This window comes from Pelecanus crispus, chromosome 1 (assembly GCF_030463565.1).
Source record: "Pelecanus crispus isolate bPelCri1 chromosome 1, bPelCri1.pri, whole genome shotgun sequence".
Classification (NCBI taxonomy): Eukaryota; Metazoa; Chordata; class Aves; order Pelecaniformes; family Pelecanidae; genus Pelecanus; species Pelecanus crispus.
Window position 1 is genome coordinate 138,933,674 of NC_134643.1, and position 17,590 is coordinate 138,951,263.

Below are 17,590 nucleotides of genomic sequence, written 5' to 3' on the forward strand. Positions count from 1 at the left end.
AATAAGTGTCTAGCTGTACACAGGAAAGTCTCCGTAGAAGCTATGTTCTACTGCTCTTGTATTCCACGAGACAATATCAACATCACTTGTATGGGCGATGTCAAGGATGCTAGTGTGAATAGGAGCAATAACATCCATCTAGTCAAAGATCCATTTTTCATAAATCCATCAGATTTTGTTAAAAAGGAAATTGATAAAATTCGTACCGATCCTACCAATATACTAATGTTTAAATGAACCACTGCTGGTAGACAGCATCAAACCTAATCCAGCACTCAGACTTGAAAGACTGATGTAACAGCTGCTAAATGGAAAAGAATGTCCTGCAGCATTGGAGAGATTGTTTTGGTACACATGCACTATTTGTTACATTTGTAAAAAGTATGCACTTAAACACAAGAGAGTGGAAAAACTCTCAAGACGTTATAGCGTTAATGACTTACTATGTTAGAATTCAAAGTTAATTACTTTTTGAATTATAATATATGGAAATAATAACCGCTTTCCAAACATCTTTTGGCAATTCATATACTGAGTGGAAATCAGTTGCACAAGTAATACAAAAATTTTGCTGCAAACTGTTTGAGATTGCTATGCAAGCAGTCTCTCAATTTGCTGTGCAGTGGACATGAGGAGAAGACTTTAGTCCTCATTACGACACTGACTGTCCTCTGCTCCCCCCTTGCCATTACTTGCTGCTGCAGCTCCCCACGTACCTTAATGCAGAGCCTTCATTTGTCCCGTGTTGTTTGTTCTTTGATGCACGCACCCTTAATAAATTTTCCCTTTCTACACACCTGTAATTGTAATTGATTGAGAGTAGAACTTAATTCCGTTCAGAAGGGTAGTTAAATTTAAAAATACTGTATTGCTTTTTAATGCACTCTTTAAATAGAAAATAACAGAGCTCTTTTGTTGCTATGTGGAAGAGACACTCAAAGGATGAAGCCAGCTAATAATGTCAGGAAACAGTGAGCTACTTGCATACAGTGCTGATGAATATATGAAGTGAAGAGGAAGAGGTTTTTGGAGCTGTTTTAGATGTTTGTGTTGTAGGTATAAGGCAGATTGTTTTAGAATTGTTTGCACAAATCATTTTAAGTCCTACTACTTGTAAAATGAATATTTTCCTTGTTTTCACATGTCATGTTTTACATAGAGAAAAGGCAAGTGTTTCAGTCAAATTACTAGTATTCTTACTATTGGTTTTGGGGTTGGTTTGGTTTTGGTTTTGTGGTTTGTTGGGTTTTTTTGTTTGTTTTTTTTAAATTCAGACAGTGCAAATTCTTGTTCTGTTGCTTAGTCTGAGGGAAACCTGGATGAATAACTATGGATTTTGGAAAGTAACATGTATATTTTAGATACTAGCAGTAGATGGCTCTCTTTTTATGGTTTTACTCACTCTTAATTTAACATATGTGCAAAGCTTGTACATTATAGTTTTTTGTGGAATCTCACTATATCTGAGATTATTATATGTTATTATATGCAGAGATTATTTCCTCTATCTATAGCTGTTGGAGTTCCCAAATGAGGTTCATGTGGATTGTTCAATATGTTTTTAAGAAGGTACTTCATCTATAACATAGAAAGGAAGGGTTTTGTGCATTGTTTGCTGATGAAGGAATGCTTTGTCTTGTTTTGTTTTCGTCACAGGCCAAATTATTAATGTACAAGTTGTTTATGCTATGCTTCCTTGTGTCTTATTGTTTTCTTTGGCTTTTTAGTTTTCTGCTAACTTTAAAATGTTTTTTAAAGAACTATTCTTTCTTTGTGAAAAATGGCCTTCACATTGTTCTTTATCTAAGCTATATCTGCAGGGTTTCATGAGGTTTAATAATTATGTTCTATAGTGCTTTAATGAAAGGCTCTTTGCAAACGAAAATGAATGATCCTCTCCACGTCATGTAATTGAAGATTTCAACCTCAGATTGTAGGTAGCATGGGCTTTCAAATACGTATGAAAAACCATTCAATTCCTTTAATCTATTTCATCATGCATTTTATTCTTAAACCAGTGCTTTCATAGTAGGTGGTATAAGTGTATTCTGTGGTTTGCAAACTACAGAATATTGCTGGTCCTTGCTCCAAGCGGCATTAAAAAAAAAAAAAACCCAAACATAAATCACCTGTGTAATTGAAACTTGACTGCTTTCATCTTATCTCTTTTGATTAATGTATAACAATATTCATTAGATATGGAAAGAAAGAAAGATTCTGTATAAGTGCGTGCTTTAATGAGAAAGAAATGGGTCATTTTCCTTTGTAAAGAGTGTGGGTAGAAGGGTATATTGGGGCAAGATGCATAGTAGAAGAAAGTAATGAAAAGAAGCAGACTGCAGCGAAGAACTGGTGAGATGAAATAGGAGGTGAGGTCTGGAAAGAATAAGTACAGAAAAGAGACTCAAACAGAATTAAATTAATGTTGGGAGGTGTGAAGTTAAAGGCAAAAAGTGTGAACTTGAAATGCAAAGCCAGTACACATAGGTTTTAAACATGAAAATTGCATCATCAAGTAGTAAGAGACGAAAGACAGACTGTAGCAAACTAAATCAGAGGGGAGTGACTTTGGATTCCAGAGACTAGAAGATTGCTTTCTTTCACACCCGAAGTATGGGCAAGAAGTGATAGGGTTTTCAAAACTGTGGGGTGTTTCTGTGCTGTTGTGGAAGAGGCTGTGCTTGAGCTTTGTGATGCTTCTTGTGTTTGCTCTGTAGGGAAAAAAAGGAGGAGGAAAGAGGCAGAGTGCGCATTTGCATGCCTGCCTGGACGCTGATGGCACTGACTAGACAGAAGGGGGAAAAAAAGGGGGAGGGAGGGCGAGGAAGCAGCTGCCTGCTTTCAGTGCTCTTTGAATGATGTTACCTGATAGACTGTGAGCTAAAGACATAGAAGGGAGACAAAACTGAAGTGAGAGCTCAAAACACATGACCGAAAGATCGTCTTACTGGAGATGGCAGCAGAAATTGTAACAGCAGGGTGGGTCACCTGGCCGAAAGGTGGCAGGGACAGGAGAGCTGAGAATGATAGAAAGGGTATGCAGGAATTGCCTTTTTTCACTTTCTGTATAGAGGGTAGTATAATGGAATTCTTTATGGTACAAGTGATTTGTAATAAAATTAAGAGAAGAGAGCTTAAAGACAAAAGGTAGTAGCTTGCTATTGAAATTGATGGATAATTGGTAGTAGGGTTGGATAAGGTGGAAAAAAATTAGGTCAGAAATAAATTACTGGAAGTCATGGTAGTAGAAGAGATTCTTCAATGACGTGGAAGAGACAAAAGTGTATTGCAGATAACCAGAAGACAATGAGAGGGCATCTGGCCTTGTAGAAAGCTAGTGACAGTAGACAGAGCCCCAGGAAGGTAACACAGAGTTTACAGGTACGTGCATGAAAGTTCCAGGCATGGTAGTTACTAGAGGTGCCTGATGTTAGGGTCTAATCTGCTGAAGGAGCTCTGTCAGAGCCAACAGGGTCAACATCAGTGCAGAGACTGAAGGAGACATGCTTGAACAAAGACTGAAATTTTGTGGTAAAATATCTCGGGGAAGGGGAATAGGAAACCTAGACCAAAGTCATGAATCAGTGAGAGAAAGTAATTTGGCCAAGAGGTGCAGGAGAGGTTTTCAGCGCAGTTGATCTGAGCTACCAAAAGATACTGGAGATAGAGCAGGGGATTGATAGAAATTGAAGGGGATATAATGCAATCACAGGAACATGCAGGATCGAGAGTTTGAAGCGGATAGAGGAGTTTTCTACTAGACCAGAAGGACATAACAAAGGTAGTAGTAGGACCAAAAATACTCATAGGATCAAAGAGTTAAAAACCATCAGGTCAGGATTTGGAGGCAACAAGAGTAGACTCATCTTTCACAGTAGGGGTTGGGCTGCTGAAATGTGAGGGTGAAGAGGTTGCCAGATGTGAATGAGGTGCTGGGAAGAGGAAGGTAAGAGGGTGGTAGGCAATGGAATGGTGGGTGGGGAAGAACTGGGTTTTGTCTGCTTGAAAGGAGGAAAAGAAAAGGTGCAGAGATCATTGCCACAGCAACAAACCACTGGGAAACTAGCAGAGGGAGGAGGTGGGAGCAAAACTGAGTGGAGGTCTTTGAGTGAGAGTTAGGAGGGTGGTGAGGAGGGAATAAGGTGACTGTACGTAGTTGTAAGTTAAAGGTAGAGCAGGATTTGGGGAAGGCAAGAAATCTTCTTGTTCTTCCCTATTTGAAAATCCTAACTCATCAAGCCATGGAGAAGAATGTGGGGGTGGAGGGGGGAAAAAAAAAAAAAATCTCAGAACAGCATGATCTGGGCATGGACTGAAAAAATACACTGGGGGGGAGGGGGGTATCAGAAGCTCTTAATTGCCTAGACTGTAAAGAACATAGTGGAAGAAAGAAGGGAGTTTTCATAAAAATAAATAAATAAATTTAGCATCCTGCAAAGTAACCTACTTTGGGTTTGAAGTGATCATTTATCTGCGTGGCTAGGAGGAGCCACTGGCATTGCAGCAATTTAGCTGTGCTTGGAAAGGGATGGGGAAAAAATCCTGAGGTCTGCATAGACAAGAAGGAGTTAATGCTTGTCGAGCATTATTCTTATACAAATTAAGTCCAGGGCACAGCAGCAGCCTCACCAGCAGGAGCAGATGCTAGGCAGTGATGCAACCTGTGTTATTTACTTAGGCCTCTGTAGTGACCTCAGTGGCTTGCAGACAAAGGATACACTATCTGGAGGTAAGTAGCATGCTGATACCTTCTTTATTCAGTCCTTTTTCTTTTATTGCAAACAAGCTCCTGTGATCATCTTGCGTGGAGCAACAGGGGAACTGTGCATTTTTAGTATGGTTTCAGAAGGAGGAAAAAAAAAAAGCCCCCAAAGAACTGATTCAGATTTGGTTTCTGTTTTTGTACCAATATAACCAGGAACGTTTAGAAGCCATGATGCGTCGGTCCCTTGAACGAAGCCAGCAGCTGGAACAGAAGCAGAAGCGATGGTCGTGGGGAGGAGCACTGGCTGCAGGCTCAGGAGGGAGAGATGGTAAGTGAAACAGGCTGCCTGCATTGCAGATCTTGAAGTGCAAAATGCATGAGGTTGTGGAGATAGTAAGGATGATGCATTTTATAGTTAGAGTGGTACTGGAGGGGCTACTGCCTTGGGGTGTGAATAAATGCTTTGTAATTGCTTGCCAGGCTTCCTCTCTCTAATACCTTCGGGGGAGAAAGGTCACTCCTAACTTTAGGAATGCAGATCATTTTAATAGAGTAACCAGAATCTGTTTGGAGGATGCTAAATGCTAAAATTAAAATCTATGCGCTCTCTCCCCCTTATTCTCTTCCCCCGCATTGTCTTACCACACACACAGTTAGCAAATTTAATATTCACCAAAGGATTGAGTGCTGTCTAAGCTTTGGAAAAGATGATCTGTTTTTGTTTGGTACTTCTAAAAACCTGATGGGAATTTCTAGATGACTATGCAGCATGTGCAGTTTAAAATAGTTTGGTGGTTTTTTTTCCCACATACTTTTTGTTGCTGCTCTTTTTGATTTGGCTTTGGAACAAATTATTTTTATTACATAATCAGTCATGTACTGCTTTTATATCTCAAAAATATGCATGTTTTCTGTTTTGAATCATATAATTTATTTAAATTTGCCAGGTTTGAATAAACTGTTGTTATGGGGAAAAATATCCATCTTTGGATCTTTGATGATGGAATATGACAGTTACTCTCTTTTAAAAAGCATGTAAATATCTTTAACTCTAAAAAGGCAAACTCTGTTTCACAGCATCGTTTTCACAGTATGCCATCAAAAATGCCAGGAAATTAAATATATATGGTAATAAAAGAAGTCTTTTATACTCTGAGAAAGAAACCAGTTTGTCTTTGTGATGCAGTTTATGCTTAATTCTACCTCCCCCAACTTATTCAGTAATTTCTTTCACCTCTTTTTGCTCTGATTTCTCTGCTGTGTAGGTGAATCAGAAAATACCCCACCCCCTGTTCTAGGTTTAGCTGCCAACACCCTTCCTCCAGACCCTGTGACCTCTACTGCTCCTGCTGATTCCTTCAATGGTATTTCAGAGAATCACAGTACCATCGTGTCTCGTTTATAACTGTTCTAATCACTGTAATCCATCCACTGATCTTGTCCTTCCTAACCACTGTTTTCTTATTATTTCAGTCTGGTACTCTACGGCATTACCCTTAGCGATGTGGACCAAATGTCTTTTTAATTTCCTTTTAATTTTGCCATGGTGGAGCAGTGCATGCCTCGCATTCCAGCACAGTAGAGGCATTGCATGGTTTTCTCACTAACTGTAGACTTCTACCGCTCAGATTCTCATCTCTGTTAATTCTGTGGGTACTCTGTGTTTGTGTGCGTGTAAATATAATTACGCATGTATTTGACAGTTCTAATGGACATGCACAGGTGCAGGTGGCATTTAAAAAAAATTAAATTCAGTTGCACAGCAAGAGAAAATGTGTTATGGAGATGGTGTTTCATCAAAACAGTCCTCTTTTTCCATCTCGAGAGCCTTTTTCTGCAATATTTTAAGAACAAGCACATTTGGTATAAACAGCCATACTATGTTTTCAGCCTCCTGAAGTGGATTTTGACCAAGCTGGTATTTGTAACAAAGTAGCTGACTTTGTTTAGGCAGTTGTGTTTTGTTTTCTTTATATTGTTCAGTCATTCCCCCTCCCCCCCCCCCACCCCCCCCCAAATTATTGTTCCTATAAAAGGACTGTGAAGTAGATGAGTCCTCCAAAATTAGAATGGATTGCATATAGGATTTCTAACTTTGATTGCAAATGTACTTGGCATTTTTGCAAACATAACACACCCTATGCTTTTAAGAACTAGGTTCCTTCTCTCCCCCCAAAGGAGGAGCTAGGCTTGGATATTACTCCTGCAGAATGCACAGTAAATGTTGTTCTGCCCATGATCTCACAGGACTATGATTTCTGTGCCAACAGATTCAATTTTTTTTACTAATTGTTGCTCATGTTGCTCAAAAAGAGATTTGGATGTGCACCTGATGTTTTGCAGCATACTGGCATTAAACCTGCTTCTTTAAAAGCAAACTTAGAGAATTGTATTGTTTACTGTAGTAGATAGAAGCAAATCTTGCAGACCCCACTGAGGCAATGTTTTGATGGATGCCATAGGGAATACAGTAACTTAGGAGCTGCAGAATTAGGGCCACATATGTCTAGCTGATTTTTTTTTTTTTTAAAGAAATTTCAAATTTAAGGGACAAAGCATCTTGGCTTTTAGCTTCTGAGCATCATGCAGTGATCATCATATCCTAGTACGTTGTAGTAATACTCAAATAACATTTTTCTGTCATTCGGTTGAATAAATGGCAAGGTAGGAAATAGGTATTGTGCTCAAACAGTCTTTGTCAAACAGTATTTCAGAAGAAAAATGGGATAGCATTTGGGATAGTACCAAAAAGTCTTTTTTTTTTTTTTTTTTTTTTTAAAATATTCTCAAGCACAAAAGATAAAGCCAAATGGCCAGTGCCAGATCAGTCATTAAAACAGTGAGTTCTCATTGTGAGAACGCGCAAATGTTGGTTATTTCATTTTCGTATTGGAATAATACCTGAGGTTTACCCCAGCTCTTCCAGACTGAAAGTAGAGGGGAGGGGGAATGGAGAAAAGGAGTTCAGAGTTGTCATGTGTGCAGTTCATTTTCTTCAGGTAAATTTCTGCTTGTGCTGGTATTGAATGTCTTGTATCAGAATGGCTTCACTTTTTCAGACCTGATACGTAATTATTTGCCTGTAGCAGTATAAAAGATAGGCTGTCGTAAAACTTGGAATCTTAAATTGACAAGCAGAAAAGTTGCATCCCAAAGCATGTCTTATAAAAAGCTGGTCCTCCAGCAGTCGGAAAGAGCTTATCTCATGCCTTATTCAGGGATACGATCAGTGGCAAGGGCCAGGAGTACAAATGCGAGGTTAATTTTGGGAGTTTATCACCACTGTGATGTGAATACAAATATCTTCAATGCGTCTCTCTGCAGCATGTGACAAACTTTCAGCTTCTACAATGAATCTGCCAAAGCAAATGGAATCGCCAATCAGTAAGCGCCTCTCCTCCTCCACAGCGGCAATAACACATTCCCCCGACAGAGGCAAGTGACTGTGCTGGTCTCCTACCAGCATAAACTCTCCTTCTGCCTAAAGCACTTCTTGTCCATATAGCTATGTAACTTGCTTATGTCTGTTATTCAAAAGAACTCGAACTCTGGCGGGGTTCAAAGTTAATACAATAAAATAGTTCTGCAGCCTGTCCCAAGCCTGTGCTGCCATGCTGGAGATCCTAGGCCAGCGACAAACACTGTGGGCTTTTTTACTGATTCCTTTTCCAATTTTTGATACTCCAGCAAATGGGGTTGTAAGTATATGCTGTGGCTGCAGCAATTTCCTATAACTGTACAGCTTGTGATATTCTAGCCAAATAAGGTGGCGGGGGGAGCAAACCAAACATGTGGCTTGACAGTAGACATGGGATGTACCGTGGGCAGAAGTACGTCCAATGAGCCACTTGGGAGATTTCAATCTGGTGACCAGAGTTGTAGAGCCCGTTAATTTGATTTGAAACCCTGATCCATCAGAGACTCAGCAAAGGATGATCATCGTGTGGGATTAGCGGTTACTAAACACTACAGAGAGGACTGAAGGGTTTACCCCACTGTGAACTCTTTGGAAGTTTGTTTGTTTTGTGTGTCTTTTTTCCCTTCCTCCCCTTTTTTTAAACTCTAATAAGAAAAAAAATAATTGAAATAAGTGACAATGAAGGCTTATTTCTAGAATGAAATGAGAAGGTACTAAAATGAATTTACTTTCATTTCTGAATTGCTTAATGAAAACTCATCAATAGCTTTGAGATTATTATGATAGATGGCTATATATATGCGTGTAATAGGAACATCTATAATTATCTTTCTTACATAGTTGATGCTTATATTTGTGGAGTAGGAAGGAACGCAGGCATATTGTATAAATGAGACTTATATAATGCAGTGAGACTGCAAATTTTAAATGCAGTCCTGGTATAGTTGGCACACTAGTGAGTAGCTGCGCTGTTACACCAAATGTTTCACCTTTTCTACTGGGGAAAAAGGCAAACCTTTTTCATGCTGAGTCATGAAAGCAACCATTTTGCAGAATGGAACATTGCCTCTGTGTAAGAACAAAATGCAACATGGTCTTAACCTTTACTATATTTATTGTACAGGTGGGAAAATAATTTTAAATGATGGAGAAACTAGAAGCCTTTTTTTTGGAGGGAATGAAAATTATCTTTAAATATTTTAAATCTCAAATGCTTCAAGATTTTTTTTTTCCATTTCATTTAATCATTTCATCATTTTGTTTCAGTTATTTTAATGTAACATTGTTTTACTTCTTTGCATTTTAAATTTGATTTTATTTGCTCCCATCCTTCAGCTCACCGCATGCATCTTAGTCCAATGGAAAACTTTATTGTTTCTCGACTGCTGACTCCCACACAGTCATCTTTAGCCAGAAGCAGAAGTACATTAATGCTTTCTGAGCAGTACAATAATCCAGGTAAAAATGTGAATTACTCACTTTGAAATGGTTAAGGTATGTTTTTGGTTGCATTTGAGTAGTTGCTGAAAGAAATTGAGTACTATGAACCAAATGACAATTTACATGATAGTACAAAATCAACGATGAACTAAGTTGTTCATGATAGCAGTGTATTTAAAAGCTTGAAAAATTACATCATCTTGTCTGTCTTGTTCTAAATGTCTTTTTAAAAAGAACATGGTTTTAAAAAACCACAAAAAATGAATTAACAAAATCATTAAAACCTAAGCCAATGGAAAAATGAATATATTCATTTAAGAAACAGTTTTTTGACCAGTGTGTGACACCTCTCAGAGGCTTTATTTCATATATTAGTCATCCCCTTTCATACCCAAATAGTACGCAGAACAAAAATCCATTTGAACCTTAATTATTTTTACTAGGGTTCCATTCTTTGCTGCTAAATTATTTTTTGTCTTTAACTGTGTGACTGTATGTGTATTTGTGTGTGTGTGTGTGTATAAACATATAAAATGACAATTACTTAGAGGAAGGAAAAACAGAGACACTGATAGGAAGGTGCCAGTTCCAGAAATTATTGATCTTTAAGAAACTAAAAATTAGGAATGACAGTTACTGTTGCTATCTGTAAATGGCAGTCTAATAAAAGCCTCATTTTGCAAACATCTATGAAACTAATGTTTCCAGTCCTGCTAATACTTAGGCAAGTGCCTGACTTCCAGAGTACTTCCTGCTTATAAAGCTATACCTAGTCATAGTGTTTGCTGAAACAAGGACAAAAGTTTAACACTTTTTTTTTACTTTTATTAAAAAGAAAAAAAACCTGAAACCCCACACCCAAATGCCTGTCTGCAAAAGGAAACATTTTTTTCAGGCTAAAACTGGTTAGACAGTATAAGACTGATCATATTTATGATCAGTATTTTCATATGGCATGATTGAAATAGGCTCAGGTCCTGTATCTGTGCTTTTAATAGAAAGCTATGTAGAAATTAATTACAAAGTAAACCTACTTTCCTTTGTGCATTACTTCTTTGTTGCAGTGCATAGGGACATTGGTATTGAATGACTCTGAAAACACTTCCCTTGTTTCTACATTAAAAGCAGCATCTGTGGGAAGCAGAAATGCTGTCATACAGTACTTGGCCCATGACAAAATTCCCAGTTTACTTACTGCTTGGGGTCAACTACTGCTAAGACTGAACAAAAGCCAACTTGAAACTGGATCAGTATATTCTGCTTAAAATTTTGAGGCGAATTGCTGGGGCCACCTACAGATGTTGTTTCCTATGTTGTATTTGATATTGAAGAAATCAATAGGGACTTTCTTTGTCCTTCCCCACTTGTTTTGTTTGTAAACTTCCAGCTTTATCTCTCTCTTCATCACAGGATCTTTAAAGTAGAACGCTGGCATGTCTGACAAGGTCTGCAGATTGCTTTTTCCACTCAGCTGAACCAGGAGTGCTGATTCTGGGAACAGCTCTCTGAACCAGCGTCCTCTTGTCATTTTCTTGTGAGGCAATCGGGCTGTAGCACAGGTTGCAAACAGCATCTGTACTCAGAGTGGCCATTGAGGGTTTTGCCAGTAATTGCCAGCAAAAGGATTGAGGGAGATCTCCCATTTGTGGTGTACTTCTCTCCGTAGAAGTCATTTCCTGAACAGGGAAGAGGGTTCTTCCTTTTCAAGAGCTCATACTGTGCCTCATGTCATTATGTTTGGGTCAAAATTGCTCTGCTCCTGCATTTTCTGTAAGCTTAGAAATGAGGAATCTCAATTTAAGACTTTCTCTAAGGCAATGCATTGTTAATGTCAATCTGAGTCAAGATATTCAGGCAAATGGTTGTTATTGAACAGATATAATTAAATTTTTTCTACAGTTGAAGTAAAAATACTTAAGCAGCATTTGAGTTTCTGAACATTTTTCTTACTATTCAGTGAACTTTTGCTAACTTGCTGGAAAGTCAGTCAAAGAATACACAGGACCTGTTAAACTTAAAAGCATACAAAAAGACTTCATAAGAAATTTTATAGCACTGCCCCAATTAAAAAAAAAAAAAAAGGAAATGTGAATTCCTTCACATTTGAGCATAATTACTGCTTTTCCAAAGTCAATATTCTTCTTGACTTCAGTTGAATAAGATTGAAAACAGTGTCACATGGTTACAATTAGTATCTGTCTTATTAATAAAGCATATACTCTGTTGATTGTTCTCTGTTTATATGAAAGTTTCATCTTAGAAGGCCATATGAACAAAAACAGGAGTAAAATATCCCATTTTAAAAAAGTCCTGTTCACATTGCAAATAAAGAAAAAATACCCAAAAGAGTTGCCCTGTAAGTTGTAATGCATGTGTTGCACTCCAACTGCTGTCTACAACAAATAACAATAACTGAAATACCTACAGCAGCATTTAGTCTAGGTTTGGGTTTGTTTGGTTTTTTTTTAAATTAAGTATTATTTTGAAAAGCAATTTAAGGTATTTAGGAGTCTTTGTCATGTTTAGGCTTTAAAAAAAAAAAAAAAAAATCCCTACTCTTCTGTCACCATTCCTGTTTTGCAGTATTTGTTCAAAAGTCACCCAACTAGAATTGTTTGATTACTCTTTTTATCATATGCAAAGGAAGCTGGACTTTTCAGAAGAGAAAAGAATCAGTCATAGTCAGGTGATTCAAAAGGTGTATGAGTAAGAGTGATACTTTAGAGATAATTGTAAAAAAAATTAAAAATCCTATAAAAGGTTACTTTCAGTTGAGGCATTCTTAGTAAACGTGGGACCATGTTGAATGTGTTACAGAATGTATCTTTTGAAACACTTAAAACCTTGAAAACTACCTTTGAACATTATAACATAAAAGTATGCTGTTTTCTCCTCTCCTTTACTTCCTCTGTCTGTGCTCCCTTTTGCTCTTGCTATTGTACTATAACTCTTTAGTATTCCATATCTGTCCTCGTGTAGCACCAGCTAGTCCTCTTAAATCTCCCTACAAGCCTTCCCCCACCCGAAGCACTGACAGAAAGAAGGCAACTTCACCCTCCACTTCCGATGCCATGAAAGGGGCAGCTGCAGCTGAAGTTACTCAGGTGGGTTTGCAATGGTTTTGATTTCACTTCTGGGTAAACTGATGGGGCTTCTTGTTGTTTTCTTTCCCTTTACATTCGTAAAATAAAGTGCTATCCCTGTTGTAAGAAACAGCAGTAAGAAAGTAAGCCTTGCATGCATCTGTTGCTTTCGTGCTCCTGTTTAGCAGCATTTTACTGTCTTCCTCCTCCTGGGAATCACTGTTGAGCACTGGTATTTGGAACAGCAACACCTTTATTTTCAGGGAACTGAGATTTCTGGCACTGGTGTATGTTTCTGGACTTGCCTTTAACTTCTGGGAAAGGGGATGACAAATAGGATCTCTCTACTGAGTATGACTGTCCAGTCTTGCTGGTTAATTAGCAAGCTTCACATACTTCCAAAACCTGCCAAGTGTATTGAGAATGCCTCTGTTTTATACTGATTGCTTAACTCTTTCTGTGGACACTTTTAATGCTGTTTGCTTAAAAGATGCATTATTCATCCACTGTAGTTTCCAGAAAAGCAAAGGCAAGTCACTCATCTTTGCTGACTCTACACAATGTAAGGCATGTTTTAAAAAATTGATGCTAGGTCTGTAAAATTCATGTAAGGTCCTGTGTCTTGTAGTAGTTAATAGTAGGGGTGTTCATGCCATCTAAATTAGATGCAAGTGAGAGGACCGAAGCTGGGAGCTAAAGATTTGTGTAGTGTCCGTCTTAGGTGTGATTCACAGCGTACATTGAGCAGCATTGCTGCGAGATGCCCAGGTGCACTACTGACCATGTCTTAAGAGGTGTTTGCAGGAGCATTTAGATCATTTTGAAAAATCTGGCCAGTGCAAGACATGGTTGGCTTTTTTCACGACTGTAAAATAAAAAACTATGCACCTCAGTTTTGAGCTGGTGTTTAAAAAACTTTTATCTTAAATGTGTTACACAAATCTGTTTATATGCCATCTTGTTAATAAAACTATCAAATATATTTTTGATGTGTTGGTCCTAATTATGGAAACTAAAATGAACTGTGTTTCTAGACTGAGAAGATAAAGAAAGAGAAGCGACCCACAACACCTGCTTCATCATCTGGTATGGGATCGCCTCTAAGAAGGTCTGATTCTCCTGCTGCCATGTCCCGAAGATCTGCGTCACCTGCAACACCTAAGTATGCCTTTCTTATTAGTGGTCTAATGTGCTGTGAGCTTCTTGTTACCTATAAAGGAGACACAGATTCTTGAGGAACTTCCTTTGAAGTGCTGTGTAAGATCTAGTTAATTTTCGTTATACGTACACACGTATACAGATGGAGAGAGATGTAGATGAACAGATATAGTATATGTAAAATTGTGTTAGTGGTCACTAGAGACATTTCTGTGCCTTTTCTCAGTCTTTTGAAATTATCACGGTGCATTTCATAATTCATGTGAAATTTAATTTAACGTTTATTTTTAAACGTGCTTTTGTTTTATTTGGTTTTGAAGAAACTGTGCCTAATGTGAAGAAATGCACAGAACATGAATACTAACTAGACATTCCAGCATTTAAAATATGCATTTCCTATTGCTGGTATGACCATCTGGTTCCATAAATATACTTAACTACGCGTCATCTAAACCATCGGTTTTAATCTTTGCTTATTTGCAGACCTCTGTGGGTTTGTTGCTTTTTGTTGTTGGGGTTTTTTTCATGCAGAGTTGTGGACCTATAGCATATCTGGGCTTACTAGCAATTGAGTTGCCTTTCTTAGTTGTCTTTTGCAGACACTCAAAACTGTAGTCTGTACCACAGCTTGCAACTCACAAGTCTAAGCAAATGTGTCTTCAGCTTTCTTAGAACAGGCTATTACTTCTGCATTTGAGCCAGACTTATGCTGAAGTGGTCATGGTCTACAGTAGTTGTCTGATTTTTTTGTTTTGTTTTGTTTTGGGTTTTTTTCCCCTAGACCCTGTTTGTGGGGTCCCCCTTCTGTCTTGAAAATCATCTCCTTTTGTCTGATGATTTGTTTTTTTAATCTGAACCTGGCCATATTCTGAGCCAGTCTTGATGATCCCCTTTCTGATAAATTTCTTCCGCTTCAAAAACTAGCTGGTGTTCCTTTTCTGTTTCAGCTCTGAGTGCATAGCCCTTTGACAGAGGGTGATTTTGTGTGTGAATCTGGTGTTAGACAAAATACAGGAAACCATCTGACTCAGGGCATTCTCTCTGTTTTAGACATCCCCTTGCATGCAACTGGCAAATTAGAATTCTTGGTTCATGTTATAGGGCTACAAATTCTCAAACTTTCAGTATTGTATATACAATGTTATCAGATTCTGAACTATGTAAATTTTGTGAAGAATGGAATGATATGAAATGTTAATGACAGTCAGCTTTTTTCATTACAGTTTTGAGCAGATCATTGTCTAGTGGCACTCCAAAATGTACAGAGGAAAGTTTGAGCTGTAAAAATTTACATTATTCTACAAGTACTGATATTCCCTGTTCAGAATGCATCTTTCAGTTCGCTCAGCCAGTATAAAAGACATACCAAGAGAAGTATTTAGTTAAGCAAAATGATTGGTGGGAAATGGGTTGCTGGGAGTGAAGCACTTGATGGGCAGACATTGGTATAGCTCATCATAGAGACATCTGGGGAAAAAAAGAAAAAAATTTTGTGAAACAAACAGATGCTTAGTGCTTCATGGAAAAAAGTATGCCCTGTCTTAATTTGTAGCACTAATTTCCATAAAAGGTTAGGCAAAGATGGAGACATTTTTCCCAGAGGTGCAAATTATGAGAACCTTTTTATAGTAAAATGTTTTCATGCCTATAAGGAATATAAACTACTGTTTTTAGAGGAAGAAGCAGATGTTGTAGGGAGGAATTAAGAAGCCTACTGGTGGGTTTCTCTGTGATTGCGAGCCACAGTAGTTATCCTTTTTTTTTTTTTTTTTTCTCCTCCCTCTCTTCCTCAAGAGAGTCTGATTCTGACCACTGCTAGAAGTGTATTACTGAGCATTTAATCTTAACATGGCCCAATTAGAACACCCTCCTTGATCTTATGAGAGATACAGTAAATAGAGTTTAAATCCATGTTTATTACTGATTGCAGAAAGACAGTTCTGCTTCAGCACTCTCAAAACTTCCCCTCAGAAATTTAAAATAAAGTTTAAAAAGGCATCCTGATCACCATATTATATTATTATATAAAGATATGCATTTCTTCACACAACTCAAGTGTCAGATAACAATCTTGCTGGTCAGTGGATTTAAATATAGGCAGTCAGGCTTCTGGACTTCTGGAACCTTCCTTTAGATTGTATAATCTTACCTTTTCATTTAAAATTGACTGTGGAACTTAAGGGTAATTTTAACGTGACTAAATATGTAGACAAATAGTTATTCTCCTTCCAAACCTGACAATCTGTTACAAGTTTAATCTTTCTCCTTCCAGCACACCATATGGCCAAAAAAATACCCTGGAAGAAATAAGAATACATATTGTTCGGCATTAGTAGTTAGTGATCCTGCATAGCACCTTAATTTTGAAAGCTGTTGAGGAAAGAATCAAGTATGGCGAGTGATTTAGAATGAATTAGCTGTATGCATTTTTTCTTAAAACTTGACATTGAAGTTTTCTTGGTATTGTTCTAGTTAGCAGTTCTTCACAGTCATCACCTTGTTTTGTGAGTGGTAGTTGCTTGTCTTTTTTATATGTTATTTCATTATTTATTAATTAAAAAGCTCTTTTTATCATGGTAAAGTAACTGAAACAGGTTAAAACAAGACAATAAAACTTCAGCCTAGAAAGAGACAGTGATTGATGGCAGAATAGATTTCCAGTAATTACATAAACAAAATATAAATGTTCGAAGGTGCAAATGTTACTGAGAAAGCAAAAAAGATCAGCCCAAAACATAATGTCCAAGGCAAAATGAGTGAACAAAAAGGAGTAAAGGGGTGAAAAAAAGTATGTTGAGCAATAATTAAAAGCAAGGAAGGAATTCAAAGCTTGAAGATACTTGACAAAGTAAATATATTGAGATGTCACACAAGAAAGAAACCCCAAACTATTGCTTCGAATCCAATGTGGATCAGTTGACAAAGATGAAAGGTAATGGCTTAGAGAGCTGGGGTAATTGAGAAATTATCTTTTATTTTTACAATTGCTGTTGGATACTGACTGTGTAAAGTGCTCCTGTTCTTCAGATCTTTCACAAAATCAATAATACCCGTTTTCTTAGTAAATTTTTTTGATGCTTCGCCTTCAAAGATCTATACATTAATCCGTTTATTTTTGCAGTATCCCTCAGAATAGTTACGTGTCCTATCTTATAGATTGGCAAAGCAATAAAGCCTGTGTCCTTCACATGTCTTTGGGTAAATAGTCCCTTTGAAATCAATGGGACCTGACTGAACCAAGGAAGTAGGATTTAGTTTTAAGTGTCTGCAGATAAGCCATAGTATAAGCCAGTGAATAAAAATGGAAAGCTCTGACAAGCCTCTATGTTACATTATTTTGCCAAAGCATTACCTCTTATGGGAAGAAGAAAGGGGCAGTGGGAAAGGGAAGAGGGACTGCAGCGCTGCTGGTGGGTGGTGGTTCTCGGTTCATTTCCAGTTCCCAGTCTGTGTCACTGTCCTTCGCTCACAGGTTCAGTAATGGGACCCGTAACTTGGTGGTTCTTTTGGGTGACATCCCATTGCAGCCATTGGGACACACTTTGATGTCAGAAATGCACATGCTCAATCAAATTACAGAATACCGATGAAGTATGAACCTAGAGTAGTACAAAAAAGCCCAAACTTTTAAAAGTTCTAAAAATGACCTATTAGAAAGGTGTCTGCATGTGGTGAATTCCTCACAGAAGTAGCTTCTATGTCCTGCAATGACCTAGTTTTAGATTTTATTTGATATGTGCTACATTTACTACTTTTGATCTTTGTTTTGCCTTGGAAAGATAAAAA

At 37.7% G+C, this 17,590-nt stretch overlaps 1 protein-coding gene across 1 annotated transcript in view; it reads left to right on the forward strand.

The window, feature by feature from the left end:
* The window catches only part of MAP7D2 (MAP7 domain containing 2), a 37,485-nt gene that overhangs the window by 7,019 nt on the left and 12,876 nt on the right, over positions 1-17,590 (forward strand). Inside the window, exons 4-9 of the mRNA XM_075725139.1 lie at positions 4,919-5,033; positions 5,971-6,069; positions 8,030-8,140; positions 9,459-9,581; positions 12,519-12,667; positions 13,681-13,808. Of these exons, the coding sequence (XP_075581254.1) occupies positions 4,919-5,033; positions 5,971-6,069; positions 8,030-8,140; positions 9,459-9,581; positions 12,519-12,667; positions 13,681-13,808 (725 nt within the window). The remainder of the gene's footprint in view (positions 1-4,918; positions 5,034-5,970; positions 6,070-8,029; positions 8,141-9,458; positions 9,582-12,518; positions 12,668-13,680; positions 13,809-17,590) is intronic.